This window comes from Rhamphochromis longiceps, linkage group LG8, assembly GCF_057381845.1.
Source record: "Rhamphochromis longiceps isolate RC_006_pf linkage group LG8, R_longiceps_female_GT1.1, whole genome shotgun sequence".
Lineage (NCBI taxonomy): Eukaryota > Metazoa > Chordata > Actinopteri > Cichliformes > Cichlidae > Rhamphochromis > Rhamphochromis longiceps.
Window position 1 is genome coordinate 18,328,722 of NC_140564.1, and position 15,764 is coordinate 18,344,485.

The 15,764-nt window shown below is 40.9% G+C and overlaps 1 protein-coding gene across 10 annotated transcripts; it reads right to left on the reverse strand.

The window, feature by feature from the left end:
* Positions 1-374: 374 nt before the first annotated feature.
* brsk1a (BR serine/threonine kinase 1a) lies at positions 375-13,709 on the reverse strand. Of its 10 annotated transcripts, XM_085416257.1 has the most exons (20): positions 13,201-13,709; positions 12,351-13,158; positions 12,125-12,219; positions 11,752-11,837; positions 10,939-11,079; positions 10,564-10,680; positions 10,316-10,349; positions 9,237-9,305; positions 8,911-9,057; positions 8,250-8,281; positions 7,975-8,139; positions 7,377-7,474; positions 6,675-6,828; positions 6,439-6,499; positions 4,816-5,446; positions 4,551-4,599; positions 4,307-4,430; positions 3,779-3,989; positions 3,250-3,339; positions 375-2,967 (listed from the first exon to the last, which is right to left on the reverse strand). In XM_085416257.1, exons 2-20 carry the CDS (start codon positions 12,433-12,435, stop codon positions 2,756-2,758), a joined length of 2,601 nt encoding a protein of 866 aa, XP_085272383.1. In that variant the 5' UTR covers positions 12,436-13,158; positions 13,201-13,709; the 3' UTR covers positions 375-2,755. The 10 variants fall into 10 exon arrangements, with proteins under 10 accessions (XP_085272383.1, XP_085272390.1, XP_085272392.1 ...); XM_085416264.1 differs by having other exon boundaries at positions 4,816-5,092; positions 6,675-6,825; positions 12,351-13,709; XM_085416266.1 differs by having other exon boundaries at positions 375-2,955; positions 6,675-6,825; positions 12,351-13,709.
* Positions 13,710-15,764: the final 2,055 nt, after the last annotated feature.

Here is a 15,764-nt window from a genome sequence, read left to right on the forward strand (position 1 = left end):
TCTACAAGAGAATAAAACAGAGGTTTTGTTTTTCTCTGTTTTATATTTTAGCAAAGCAATTAAGGTCTCTTACACATATTTCTGAAAAATCTTGATTCAAGTTGACCAGATTTTTCTGAAGGTTTGCTTAAATTGAAAAAAAATGTGATTATAAACTCCATCAAACTTGCCTTGAGTATTCTAACTTCAGAAGGTTACAAGAATCTTTAATATTATTCTATAATTACTGTATAAGACATTACACTTCCCGTTTGTGTGACAGTGTGTCACGACAAACTGTCATGAAGAAAGGAAAAGCTTCCTAAAAGTAAGCCACTTTTTCTTTTCTTTTTTTACACAGGAACTAAACAGACACACATATGAATTTAGGGTTTATTACTGTAACCATAACAATAAGGTGGATCTCTCTTTATTTTGACCATCAATTCAATCATAATTGTTCTTTTTAATCACAGGCAATAGTTATAATAGTGCACTTTTTATATTTAAATTATGATACAGACATTTCTTTTTTTAAACACCTTATTCTACTGACCCTTATGGATGGAGAATAGTTTACAATCTTAGCCAGAGTTGGGTCAATGAAAAATGAAGGTGACGTGAAAGATGAGGTGAGCAATCAGTGTGTTTAGGACTGTGAGGCAAACAACTCCATACAGTTTCTCTTCTTGTGACAATGGGAACAAAACAGAGGTGAGGAAGCGGGACAGACAGGTCAAACGGACAAGGCATTAACACAGGAGATAAAGCCAACAAGCAAGTATTTGATGTGCTCATGTGTGTTTGTGACAGAGAAAACATAGGCCTGTTAGGGTTTGGCTGTGTTGGTTAGTTCAAAATCACTGGGTCAGTCGGGAAAATCCACACGTAACTACCTCAAAACGCATCCGCTGCAAAGTGCTCAGCCCACTCTCATTCAGTCGCCACCCACCCGTCTCGCACACAGATACCAGTTACCAGAGATCAGTGTGAGTCACAGAAACGCAAGATACAGACAAAAGCTCAGTGGGGACGTGAGATGAGAGCAACTGCTGCTATCGGAAAAAAAGAGTAAATAACAGGAACAGGAACGGGTTTCTTGGGTTTGTTATTGACACATTTTGTTGGCATGAAATCTAGTTTATAAAACAAATACATGACAAAACCCCCCCATAAATGAATAAATAAACAACAGACAGAAAAATCGACAGATTAGAAAAAATGACATTAAAATAATAAAGTGTAGCACTGTGTGTCTCTCTGAAATCCTTCTGCACTCTTGTTGCATATTGCACTGTATGGAAGACTGTGATGAACATCGACTAGTCTGATAGAGTACTGGAGTAATATATGTGACTGCCTTGAGTTGCTACGTCTGCTTGCAGAATGGCGACTCTTAGTGATGAGCAAGGGTGCGGCGATGGATACTTGGCTTGTCGGTGAACACTGAAATAACGAGCGTGGGGTTAGGAAGTCCTGTTCAACAAGAAGCTGACACCTTTTTTAAAGTCCAGCATCATGAATGCGTCCCATTGATGAATTTCCTTACTGTGTATCTTCTTTTTTTGTTTGTTTGTTTGCTTTATTTTGACATGAGTCAGTATATGAATACTATGGCAACAGGAGACAAAGCTTGACGAGAAAGGCGGTTTCTGTTTGATCCACAGGCCGGTGATGCTCTTCTCATTCAATCTGGGCGCAAACAGCTGTGATGAGGTTCATGAAGCTAATCACGGATAGTGACGACAAAACAAAGCTTTCATATATTACTGTTCATATTTCTGTTCAAACACTTTTCTTCAGAGCAACGAGGGTCCAATGCAAAAATCTTAGAAGCATTGTTTCATATTGTCTCTGAGTAAAAAGCAAATATAAAAGAATCGAAACACTTAACTCTGAATGAATGCCTGTCGGAAAAGCAGCTTCCACTGTCAAACACTGTGTGGAGTGTCTCAGTTGCTGTCTTTACTGTGATCACTGTGCTACTGACATCCTTAAAAGAAATGTGTAAACATAAATAAAAACTAAATAAAAAAATATCTTTTTTTGTTCACATTCACTTACTTAGCTTACTTTGTTGGTTTTCTTTACCTTAGGAGGAGACACTGCTGGAGAAAAACAGGACCTTCACTGAGCTCATCGCCACTCACTGGGGCGGCAGCAGGGTGCTAACTCTTTAGGATTCTTCTGCTGAGATGCATTCATATTTCTTTTTAGTGGGCGGGTTTAGATGTTGCTTGATAGTGATATGAGCGCACTGATTCATTTTAGGAGTAATCTCGAGAACCATCACAAGACTATTATTTATTTTTTTCCTTTTTTTTGGTGTTGGATACTGTAATACGATGATATGGTAGACTAGCCTATCTGATCATATCAGCATCCTTGAACAGGCTGATTCGCTAACTGGCATGCACATTAGCACTTCAAAATTCCTAGTTTGATCTGTGAAGCTGTACCTATGATATATACCAAACTGCTCATTCACGTATTGTTATTATTTTTTTTCATTAAAGGGCGGTTTGTTAACACTTGTTTCTCATTTAAGGGTAGGAATCCTGGTAATCATAAGATCGGTAGAATCTCGAGTTGGAAAAAATGTGCATGATGGGGAGGAAAAAGGCTCAATCCTTGCTCTGTGGTCAAGCACCTTCAGTAACTTAGACAAGGAAGAATAGGAGTAGCTCATGGCTTGCAGGGATACTTGGAGATGAAATTACACTGTCTTCTTTCTGGTGTAGTTCAGGCATCCTGCTGCGCAGTCTAACTTTCTATCCTACGGTTGGGATTGGGTTCCGTTGGAGGACAGCAGTCGGGTTCTCTCTTTGGCGGAGCCTCTGCGCTGCAGAACTCCCCCGCTGCCTCCTATGCCTCCGCCATCTGCTCGGTCACCCCACTCGCACCTGTCGCCCCCACCCTCGGAGCGCCTCGAGTTTTGGCGGGTGGGGGTCCCGTGGGGCCGACTGTTCTTCTCATCTGGGAAGGGATCAAGAGAAGAGAACGGGAAAGTCACTCTGAATGTTTACAATCCACAGGCTTCACGGGTCAGTGGCAGAAATGCAGGTGTGAATTAAGGTGATTAAGGTGGCAGCTAATCTTCCACCCTATGCTTCGCTCACTATAGTCTAGGAACTGTGAATCATGCAAAGCTATTATAGTCAGCTCCAAGAACAAATATAGATCTAGAAATCAGCTCAAAGACTAAAATTTAAACAGGGTGAATTTCTACAGCAGTGTGTGGAAAAGTATTGTGTGGTTAAGCAATCTTACCAGATAGGGCTGACACCAGTGGGTGATCATGGGAGCTGAGAAGCTGCGCTTGAATCGTTTCCACCACCCGTCTGAACCTGCGACTCGGACCTGAAGAGGAGTCACACACATTTAACTTAGGGTAGGTACTGTTCCAAAATAATATGATCTTAACGTCACCTGATTTTTTTTATACATCCAAAGTTATTTTCAGAGAAAAACCCTCAATTTGGTAAAAACAAACCAAGTTGAACCCAGTTTCAACTTAAAAATACTGCTCAAAAACATAAACATTTCAGGAAATGTTGAGTATTTTACTATAAGGTTTACTTATTAACCCTCTTAAACCCCTTTACTTATTAAACCTCATCTTGCTATAGCTTTACTTGCTGACAAGAGTATTATTGATTTGTTCATATAACTTTCCAAAGCAGAAAGCTGTTGAGCAGATTTGCAAAAATTGAGATTTTTTCAGGGAGCGACACAGTTTTGTCAAAATGTTTAACATTTCATTCCACCATTAGCTAATTTTAGCATCTGCTTTACTTGCCTGATATGAGGGTGAATGTCACGCTGTAAATTCCTGTCTCCCTCCTGCCCTCCCTCTCGTTTCTCTCCCTGTCCCGCTCCCTCTCGCCCTCGGAAAAGGCAATGTCCACCTGGAACTTGACGGGCTTCTGGAAGACGGAGGGACCGCCGGAGGATTTGTATTCGGCTCGGAAGCTGGTCTGTGAGAGGACGCTGTGACTGAGGGATGGGATCTGTGTGGTGGGGCGACAGAGAAGAAGCAGAGAGACCGACAGACTTACGAGGCGGGAGAGGTATGGGGACCGACGTGAGTATAGGGAGACAAAGGGTGAGGGTGAGGAGAGGAGAGAGAAAGAGTGAGCCATTGGTGAAAGCAAAGTGATCCATCTACATGCCACGAGTGAGCAAGATCAAATAAAGATTAAATAAAGAGAAAACTGAAATAATGAGAGAAATGGAGTGTGTACAGTATGAGAGCACAAGTCAGATCCAGCCAGAGCCATGCTTTGATCGCGAGAGCAGTGAAGGACAGTCCAAGTCAGACACTCACAGACAGGAAGGCGTGGACAATGTCAGCTTTAACAGAGCTCAGCGGTTTGTCTCTGATCACCACGAAGATCTGCTCCTCTTTCTCCAAGCCGATGAAATTCCCAAACCACGATTTCTTAGCTAGCCTGGTAGCCAGACAAAAGAAATACACAGCATGAGGAGACACAGACAGCGTAAACAAACGGCTTTATACCGTGAAAATACGACACCTCAACAAATATTTATCTCCAGGAGCTGGGACTCACTCAGGGCTGGATTCTGGCGTTAGGCTGGACATATCCTCTGATGTAGGAACTGTGAGAGAGATGAAGCACACACAAAAATTCCGCAATCGACATTTGACAGAATAGAGCAAAAGGAAAAACTTATAGATAATCCTCAGCGATTACAGAGATGAAAGCTGAAAAAGGAAACCAGTGTATTAGAAGTAATGAAATCTTCTGAAGCTATAATCCTACACACTAAAAGCATAACTCCCACAAAATATGAGAGCAAACATGCAGGACTGACCTTGCAATTTACGCCGATGGAATCTTGGTGAGCCCAGGAGGTTGTTCTTGAAAGAATTGAGGCGAGTCCTCCAATGGGCAGAGCTGCTGGCTGCCATGCCGCTCCCCCCTCCTGGACTGGAGGGTGGGGTCAGCGACAGTGAGCCCACCCCTCCCCCTCCCTCCGCCCGCGAGGAGGATGAGGACGAGGAAGAGGAGGGCGGGGTGGAGGAGGGGTGGTGAGGGTGGTGAACAGGGGTGCCCAAGGGTGTGGGCAACGGAGAGCCCTGGGGAGTGACCTGCGGCACAGAGTGGGCAGAGTTTGGGTAGAAGCTCTTAGTCACTGACTTTAGGACAGAAGAGGAAGGGAAGAAGAAACGGGGGATGGGTGACAGGAGTGGGGAAGGGGAGGGCGAGCGGGAGGATGGATTTTGCAGAGGCAAGGATTTGATGGGCTGTAGGTGGGGTCGGTTGGCGGGTCCCTTGGTGGGCAAGGTCTGGGTCTTTGGGTTTGGGGGAGCTTTGGGCTTGTCATGAGCCCGTGCTGAGCGAGGAGTGGTGGTGCTTCCCTGTTTGGACTCCTTTGTGAGTGGGGAAGCGGTGGCAGAGGTGACATCTGATTGGCTGAAAGTGAAGACGGGGCTCTGATAGGACTGGGGGGTGGGGGTTTGTCAGGGTGAGGGGGTGGGAGACATGGAAAACAAGAAAGAGAAGGGATGGAAAATGGAGAAAGGATGGAAATGAATATCATGCTTAATGACAGAAGAGTGCATCTTGTGAGGAGTGAAAGTGCCGAATGCAGTTCTCAGTGCCGATCATAAAGTCTTTCATTTAGTGCATTTCAGTCTTTTGTACGCGCCCTTTAAATCTATTGAAAGTGAGGGTTTCGTGACAGTTGTGGCAGGGTTAAGAATGCAGTGACACAGGACAGTGGCTGTGAAGGTGTTACTATAGAGTAATTGCTGCCAATTAAGGTTTTTTTTTTTACCCTTTAGGGACTGTTTTTATACACTTTCAAGCACAATCAAACCATTAATTATCCAATAAAGCATCTAATTAAGCTGTCAAATTGTTCAAATTATCATATATAAAACTAGCTCATGCATGAGGAGGAAGAAAAGTGACATGAAGACAGAAAACAAATGCAAGCCTCCTGTTGGGTGAGACAATTCATTTAAGGGACCTGTGTTGTGATGATGTGTAAAAATGACTGAGAAGATATTTTAGGGAGTTGCGAGGAGTGAATATTTGTTTTTTTTAAAGCAGCTTCATGTAGAGACTGACATCAGCAAAAAAACCGCATTGTTACATACTGAATCAATAGTTGGCAAAGGAGTAATACTGAATTGAGGTAAACTAAATTACTACCTAGTCTGTCAACATTATCTCTGAAGTCATTTCCACTGTTGGTTTACAGAGCTGTTATTGCCCAATGAGGCTAAAATGTACACAGTACCCTGCTGACACTGACAGCTGTCTGAACTGCAGGACACAAATATGAGACTGGACTTAAAGCTATATTATTGACAGGAGTTAAATAATATAAATGCAGACTACCAGAAATTAGCATTTTATTATGGATCCAGGTATAGTGTTCAAAGATAATGTAGTAAAAGTATGAACAAGTTGGTTTACAGAACCTTACCCTGGGACTACTGAGAGGGCTGGAGGAGAGACCGGTTGACGCTCCACTGACTGAGCGAGACCTGACAAAGAGACCCAAAGATTAATAGGCTGTTAAACCCCCCCCCCCCCCCCCCCCCCCCCCCCCCAAGAAAAAAACCCCCAAAACAAAAACTGTATGATAATGAATTCTTGCGCTCTAATTCTGCAGAATACAGAGTGTATGTACTATATATGTGTAAGAAAAACATGCTATACCTCTGGCTGTGTGCAGCTGTGTCCAGGGCCCTGCGAGGTGGTGTAGGAGACCCTTGTTCGGTGACACTCAGGACCTCCAGGCTCTTCCTTTCGGGACGGCAACGGCCGTGGCGCGTCAGCATAGGGGAGTCGACGCGCTTTCGAGGAGGGTCTGCTGAGAAACGCCACCATAAACTCGTTACAAATTTTGTTTTAATTTTAAGCTTTGTGCTGTGTTTCGCACTTCAGGAATTTCTTCTGAAAAATTCTTTCACAGGCCTTTTGCTCACTGCGCCATCTGTGACTGTGATAAACTTAGCTTCATTTGCATTTACAGAATTGCTGTCCCTTCCAGTTTTATCTCATAGACAAAGCTTGCAGATGTCCTGCAAAGGCTGGTATAATCATGGTAAAAGCCAGCGACAACTTATAGTATTAAAGAAACAGGTAAACACACTAAAACTCCAACACAAGGACATTAAGGGCCATACTGCTGTATATTTTATCTCTAATGCTAATGCTAGTCAGTGCAGTCAGTGCATCAAGTAATAAAATTATAACTTAATAGTGTTTAAATCATAACCTCAAGTAATCCCTAATTCACTGGAAGGAGAACTGAGCATACAGGAACACCGCTCTTGAAAAAGTCGGTAAAATGTGTCTCAGACCGATAACTGTAGCGTCCTCTCTTGAGTGGATCCCTCCTGCCCCCTAAAGACTGACCTACATCATTGCGCGGAGGTAAGTCCTCATCCTCATAGCTGGGGTACCGCTCTTTCCTGTCTAGCAGAAGGTAATAGATCATTTTCTCCTGGTTTTCTCTGTTGGGGGGTGGGAGAAAAATACAGATTGAATGAGATGCTAAAATGTCATAATATTTATTTAAAAAGGAAATCTGTATGGATGCCACACAGCCACGCGATTAGCTTTTAGTAGGCTGTTCACACGGTCACGCAGACATGGATTTCATGACACAATCAGTTTATTTAACTGATCACACCAATGGGAAAAGAGCTAAAAATAAGCCACATACTCCTTCCTCTAACTCAACACTATATAGGCAAATAAGACAAGATAGGATGTTTGTGGCCAATATTAATCGGTTGCATAACGTCAAATATGCTGGCTGAGTGTTAAAAGGAGAAAAAAATACAACAACAAAAAATACGCAACAGCAAAAGCAAAATATACACTGAAAGAAATATTACATGCTTGTGACTGCATTGCATATTATATGCCACAAATGTTCTGATTTTTCCAGCCATTTCAAGCTGACGCTAGAAACCACAAACGTGTTTGGAAGCTGAAAGAAATGACTTACTCCTCACACTGCAAGTCACGTGTGAGCTTGACTCTGTCTCGGAAACAACCGAGCGAGTGCATGCTGTCCAGCACATCTGGGTCCAGCTCAGTCAGGGACAAGATTCGCCTCACACAAACCCGCCTTGGAGGAGGCTGCTCAGGACACGGCTCGTTACGACCACCCCTAGTAGGAGTCAAACAAAATGAAGCACATAGGAATGACACAGATGTACTGTACATGATTAAATACGATCACTTCAGCAGTCACGTATGAGAAAACGAATGTATACTCACAGATACCAGGAATGTTTCTGGATGGCCTCTAGCTATAAGGGGTGACAGGGCAGATGGGGCCATTAGTGTCTACAGTCAGTTAACAGCCAGATGGCCACAGAGCTGTGCTGTGTAAACAGTTCACATCACTTTTTTTTTTTTTTATACATCCACAAATCTCACGATTGCAGAATATTACCCATTAAACTGGATCATAAAAAACATTTTCAACTCTGCAATGTTTGCTTTTGAAAGTTTAATCAGAAAATCACTTGTGTGTGTGTGTGTGTGTGTGTGTGTGTGTTAGAAATATTACTGAGCAAGTTCTAGATGACTCAGTTAAGTCCCCAAAACATGCTTTAACAGCTGCCACTACGATGCATCTTCCTGACTGTACAGTATTGCAATGAATGCGCCAATAAAACACATACAAAATGCAACTGTGCCACACATAAATATCAGCTAGAGTGCAGATCCAGCAAAAAAGGATAATAGGAAAGGCAAGAAGGATCATCTAAAAGTGAATCGAGACAAAAATTATTTGTACCAAAAGCAAGAGTCCCATTAAACATATATTTTATCTTACAGAAGGAGAGGCAATCCCAGTTTAAGGCAGGTGACTGAAAACAGGTGTAAATGCATGCTGCATCTGAGGTCTGGACTAATGTGAGCAGTCTCATACCGTGAGCCTCTTTTCAGGGTTGACCTCAATCATTCCCTTCAGCAGGGACTGACAGTCCGGGGGGATGAAGTGAGGCATGTGGAACACCCCGCTCTTTACCTTTTCCAGGAGCTGGCGTAAATTGTCGTGGTCAAAAGGAAGGGCCCCCTGTAGGGCAGAGAGAGAGAGAGAGAGACAAAAACAAGAAAGGAACAAAAAAACAGATTGCATTAAAAAAAAAAAAACACTGGCAAGCGTGGGATGTAAGAAAAAACTGCAAAAAACATTAGATAAGGGATTTTAAAAAAGACCAAAGTGCACTGTGAAAACACAAGTAAAAGACTTACCACCAGTAGGGCAAACAGAATGACCCCACAGCTCCACACATCTGCTCTCCGCCCATCATACTTCTCCCCCTGCAAACACACAAACACTTATGATTTTATTCACCGCCGGCCATTTCAATACAAAAGTGATTCACAAAACTTGGCACCCGTCACAGGATGATTTAGGCTGATTTCAGGATGAAAAACACTGAAAGGAACACTAAAATCCATTTAGTCAAACTCAGTCTAAAAATACCATGAAGCCAGATTTGAATCGACAACACTGGATAATCTTTTAAATGCTGAGTGTCCTAAAGATTTACTCATGCTAAAAGGTGTGAACGTTCAGAAAAACAACTCACGAGACAGACTGAACTTAACATTAAAAGTGTCATGTTACTGGTTAGTTTTCATCAGGGGTGTCAAACATAAGGCTCGGCCGCCAGAATTGGCCAGCCAAAGACGCCAATCAGGCCCACTGGAGAGCTATGGAAAATGTGGGGGCATAAATTTGACTTTTTATTGTATTTTCAAACTTTTAACAGCTTTTTGAAAAACCATTCATACTACACCAAAGTAAATAAGTAAAAGATAAACAATTAAATGACAGAAAATTCCTGTTTTTTCACTGTCTACTATAGAAATGTACAATTTTTACATAGGGTTCACCATTTCAAAAAAAACAGGATGCTCTGTCAAATAACAAAAATGTTCATAATCACAGACTGAGTAATAAACTAACAGAACTCTTTCTGTAATTTTATATATTTACTTCTTACAATTTAAGCCCAACACAGCATTTCTTTAGCATGCAGAAAAACTGTATTGTTGAAATTGCACTTCGTTTTTAAATATCAAAATATCTCTGAGATTAAATGTGTGATTTAACTTCTTTACACTCTCAGAAAGCAGAGTTTAACTGATCAAACACACTTAAGATCAAAGTGGACTGTACATGTCCCACAGTGTAAAATGGGTTTGACATCCCTGGTTTAGATCATGTACCTTTGGAGCGATTTATCTCTCTACAAAAAATTTTTTTTATTTACATTTCAAACAAGAACATTTGAGAATACAGAGAATAAGAGCTGGATACTTACCCGTATAACCTCAGGGCAAGCGTAATGTGGTGATCTAAAATCAGAAAAGGTTTGCCATTAATATTAGTGAAAGTAAAATGAGCACTGTATAAAAGAAGTCATAGATCTGTGTTGTAGACGCTGTATTTTTCTGCTGACGTGGAGCCTTTAAAATGTACAGAGTCATACTGCAAGTTGTTGAATTATATAACCCTGTTTATGTATGTACATCATCATTCATGAAGCTCACACACAGAGTTGATACTCACCCACAGCTGGTTTCTAACAGACTGTCTCCCACCTGCAGGGAGGCCATGCCAAAGTCAGCAATACGAATGTTGTTCTTTTCATCCAGGAGCAAGTTCTCAGGTTTCAGGTCTCTGTGACTGCACACATACAACCAATACTGTTAGAGTTGTTGTCAACATGATGCTTTAAATCAAATACAACTGCATGACTCTGAAAATGTGTTTGCACAATCATAATGTGTTTCACTCATTTAGTACATCAGACAACAGCTGTTGTATTGTTTAAAAAGAAACGCTCAAAATAGCTTTGTAAGTCAGTAGATGAGTCTTAAATCAACATCCTACATATGAACTTGACTCAAACACGGTTATTACAGCTCGGTGCAAAAAACCAACCAGATGGAATGACTGTGGCAGAAATCCAAAGCAGAGATGATCTGCCTGAAGAACTTCCTGGCCTCTTTTGGAGTTAGCCGGCCCTTCTTTACCAGGTAGTCAAAAAGCTCTCCTCCTGACACATGCTCTAACACCAGGTACCTGTCCACAAACAGGGACAACAGTGTGATTTGAACTTATGATTCTGATAACGCTTTTCCACTGATGTGGTGCCGGACCAAGCGCAGAGCCAGTTCTGCCCTGGTGCTTTTAGAGGACCAACCGACTTTTTTGACCAAACCGAACACTGCAAAAGTTTGATGTAGTTTCTACAGGAAGAGAATTAAAGGCCCATCCCGCAGAAAAGGATATCAGTGTTTGCACTTTTGGTGAAAATGTGGGAAACAGGTTCTTAGTTTGGCACCACATTGGTGGAAAAGTGGTGCAAGTAGTGAAAAGCAGACAAGATGCTAAGAAAAAACTATTTAAACTTAGACACTTCCCATGGTTTGATATAATAAGCTTATGATGTTGGATACTAGGACTACAATATTCAGGCTGTACTCACTTTCGGACAACCCATCTGTCTACTCCAACAGTTGTTTTGTAAGGGTATTAATAGATTTGAGACATACTCCTCATTAAGACAGACTTTTGAGAATAAAAGTAGGGGATGAAGGAAAAGTGAGACTTACAGTAACGACAGCAGATTATTACAGCTTTTCTTGAAATATTTATACTCATCCCACTCCAAAGATTAGTATGCAGCTAGAAAGCATGCAGACTGCATTGAGCCAAAGAGAAAGGCTTTTTCTGAATGCAGAGGGAACTCACAGATATTTGTTATTCTCGTAAACATCATGCAGCTTCAATACATGCGGATGCTCAATCAGTTTCAGAATGGCAATCTCCCTTTCAACCTGGTTAGAAAGAAGGGAAAGCATAGAGAGAGAAAGATTTTGAAGCGAGGCTCATGAGCGAGTTGTTTTTCACACATCTGAACGGAGGTTAACTGTTAACTCATACAGACGATAAATATAGTGAATATGGGACATTTTGTCAAAACACCATGCTATATATATATATATATATATATATATATATATATATATATATATATATATATATATATATATATATATATATACATATAAGTGTCATCATTAACGTCACTGTGAGCAACGCCTTCAACAGCGTCAGACTGTACCTTCATCAGGACTGACTCAGACAGCTTCTCTCTGTTGACTATTTTGATGGCTACCTTCTGACCCGTAATACAGTGGATCCCCAGTTTGACAAGTCCTGTAGATTGGATGAGAGAGATCATTATAAAACACAAGAAGGGTGGCGGGTGGGGGTAGAATAAAAGCGCACAGTTTAAACACTACACAAAACACTAGTTTTAATTTCAGAAACAACTCGGCAATACTCACCTGTCTGTCCCTTCCCCAGAGTCTTTTCCAGTCGATAGGGCCCAACATATTGAGCTGACTGACTTAGAGACAGTTCCTTACTCATACTGCTCTTAACTGGAGGCTAACACACAATTATTACTACTTACTGCACTGTAGTTATTGCAATTACTGTGATATTGTACAGCTTACACAGAAGTTACTGTGGGAGACAAGACGATGCTCAAATTAGAACGACTGTCTTTTTATGTCAGCGGTAACACGGACTTTCTTTGAAGTCACTTCATGAACGTGAAAAAAACAAAAAACCATAGAAGTGAAAACTGCTGCTGATTTACAACACCTGGGTGGACGTTTTTCATCTAAACCGAGACAACACGGTAAACATAATGTTTATTTTTTTTAATTATTATTTTTTTTACAAAACATCTTGCTATATGTAGAATAAAGCGGGGAGAACTGACATGGCATTAAGTTTTTAGGGTGTTTTCTGTGTTAAATACCAACCACTACTCTAAAGTAGGCAAACTAACGAGTCTTATTTATGTACATTAGCTTATTTCTATAACTCACACCTTGTTATACGTATGACGTTAACGATATATGACTGTTAATGAGAAACGTTACCCTTATATAGCCTTAAAACGAGCAGGTTTTCACGTCTGCCTTAAAATATTCATGTATTTTTCCTACGCTTAATATTATTTTTAGTTAAGTAAACGGACAAAACGTCCAATACGTCAAGTGTATGCTTGCACTGAAAATGAAATCACTGTTTTCCCCTCACTGCCAGGCCTGTTTCACAGGTCCAACAACATGCTATTTTAGCCTCGCCGCCGCTCTCCCACACAGCAGCGAGGCTAGCTTTAGCTTCAACGCCTTGACGAACGGCCGTCTCGCTCGCGCCGCCTGTCAAAAAAACCGACACCGCCTGAAGTTTCTGGGCTTCGCCAAACGGTACGATTTATTACACGGCCGCCGCATTCTCACAATACTTCGAGGTGAAACGCGTATTCCCCGCAAAACAAGCATCTTTTTTTAACGTAGCGCCGTCCTCCCCCTCCCTGACTCTCCCGTCTCTCCCTCTCTACATCCCTGCAAGTAGCGGATCACAGCATCTTCTCTTCTCTCCTTTGGCGTGTCCTCCTCCCCTCACCGCCGGGTATACAGGTGCAAAACACACACACACACACGCACACTGATATCCGCGGATATGGGTGCGCTATAACCAGCTGCCGTATCCCCCTCCTCGCTCCTGATGACAGTTCACGCAGGGTAAAGGCCCCTTCTATTACACTCCCTTCGGTTTTCTTGCCGTAAATCGATATTTTCTCTCCCCTCTTCCTTCCTTCGCCTCACTCGCATCAGCATCCGGGTCTCACTCCCTCTCCATCCTCTCTCCTCTCGTCTCCTCTCCTCCCCCGCCCTCCTCCTCCCGATCATCTTCCTCAAAATACGCCTATCTCTGCATTCACATCAGCACAGGCCACGCAGTGCTCCCGGGAGTTGCAGCGGACACCTCCTTCACTGTTTTTGTCATCGACATTTATCATTATCATTATTATTCTTTTTATTCATACATGGACGCAGGGAGCGGATACAGACGCAATTCGTTAGGGGATATCTAGAGAGTCCTGTTTTATTTGATCATTTATTCCTATGAGCTGTCAAATTTGAAGTGCACAACTTAGTGTAGCGTCGATAATTTAATCAAAACATACTAACATTTAACAATCATTCTGTGTCTGTTTCGTTGCACTGATTTTTTTTAAAGAAAGATAGAAAATAGACAGTAACCATTATAAAACAAACCATGTCAATATATGACTACTTTTAGTTAGTGACTACAAAGGCATGTTTAAAATATTTTAATCAACACTGGAAAAAAAAATCATAGTAACTGCATGTCAAACAGAATGAATTTAGTAGTCACGTAGATCAGTGGTATGAAACATAAGGCTCAGGGGCCAGAATCAGCCTGGGAGAGACTCCAGTAAGATTCACTGGAAACGTTTGAAAAATGTAAAGGGCCCAGATTTTGGACGTTTAACTGCATTATAACACGTTTTACTGCTTTTCCTAATGTTAAACACCTCTCACATGAACATACTACACCAAAGCAATGAATATTTCAGTGACAGTAAAGTGTTTTTTCTATCTACTATTGAGCTTTCTGTTTCTACAGAAGAAAAACAGAAATGGTACAGAAATTATCTTACAAATAAAATGTACACAATTTTTAAAATTTACACAAAGATTTTACTGAATTTTTTTCTTTACTGAAAGAAAAATGTATTTCTTACAATTTAAGCCCAACGACTCACATTTATTTATGACATATGGCACCCATTACAAGCTTTTATTCTACCAAGCAATACCTATTTTACCACAATCCACTGATGTTACTTTTTAACCGATAACACAAAGATAACGTTGAAGTACGTTTAAGTCATCTAAACTTTAGACAGTAGAATAAAAATACTATAGATCAAAAAAAAAAACCTTACTTTTTTACATCCGAATCAATTTTGACCTGGAAAATTTCTGCAGGAGAAATCTAACTGCATTTTTTCTACCGGCAGAGAAAGAGTCCTAATGAGCATGTGCAGTGTAGCTTGTTTCTGTTTTGAGAAATTCAGTGTGCCACAAGTGTGCTACAATTGCCACTGATGTTAATTAATATCATATTATAATATAAATCATATTCTTCTTATTAGTAGTAGTAGTAGCATTCAAAAAGAATGTTCATTTGTGCACAGAGGAGTTATTTTTATAATCTTGAGCAAAAAAAAAATATAATAATGCGTAATAGATTATCAGTTTGCAAGACATTTTTACACGTTGCTGTTTAACCATATTGGGGTTATTCCATCTCTATTCCAGTGTGTTCGAAATAAAACGTCCATCTGACCACCTCAGATCTGCATGAAACAATTCCAAGGGAAACCTACTGTTCTTAATGGAACTTATTATTTTATTATTATCAGAAAGGTTTATTTCCAATATTTTCTGTTAAAAAAAAAGGAATTATGGTCTTTTAACTTTTTTCTAGCATTTTTTAAAAAAACTATCTACAAAACTGATAAAACTCTTTGAGCCGGATCTTCTTTGTATTTTAAGAATAATAAAATGTTAAATATCTGGGTCTAAGGCTCTATGTACATGGGCCGTCAGGAGTGTAACTCAAGCTAACATTGAAAGATGGATCCCTGAATCCTTCAAATAATTGGATGTCCAATCTCTGACAGCATTTAAAGGCCTGCAGGAACCACAGTTTTGCAGGTAGAGGACTGATATTTTATTTACAGCTTCTCTGCACTAGGCACATAATATTCTACAAAACTGTCAAAATCAGATGATTGGTTTAGAGATATTAAAGCTCGAATATAATACACACACACACACACACGTCTGGTTTGCTATCCTCGTGGGGAC

What these genes read in the sequence shown, in the direction of transcription:
- brsk1a (XM_085416257.1), bottom strand. Translation starts at nt 12,435, where the DNA reads ATGAGTAAGGAACTGTCTCTAAGTCAGTCAGCTCAATATGTTGGGCCC. An exon ending in CGTGACTTGCAGTGTGAGGA is followed by an intron (nt 7,475 to 7,974) that starts GTAAGTCATTTC and finishes ACCCCCCAACAG; the next exon opens with AGAAAACCAGGAGAAAATGA. An exon ending in ACAGCTGCACACAGCCAGAG is followed by an intron (nt 6,500 to 6,674) that starts GTATAGCATGTT and finishes TCTCTTTGTCAG; the next exon opens with GTCTCGCTCAGTCAGTGGAG.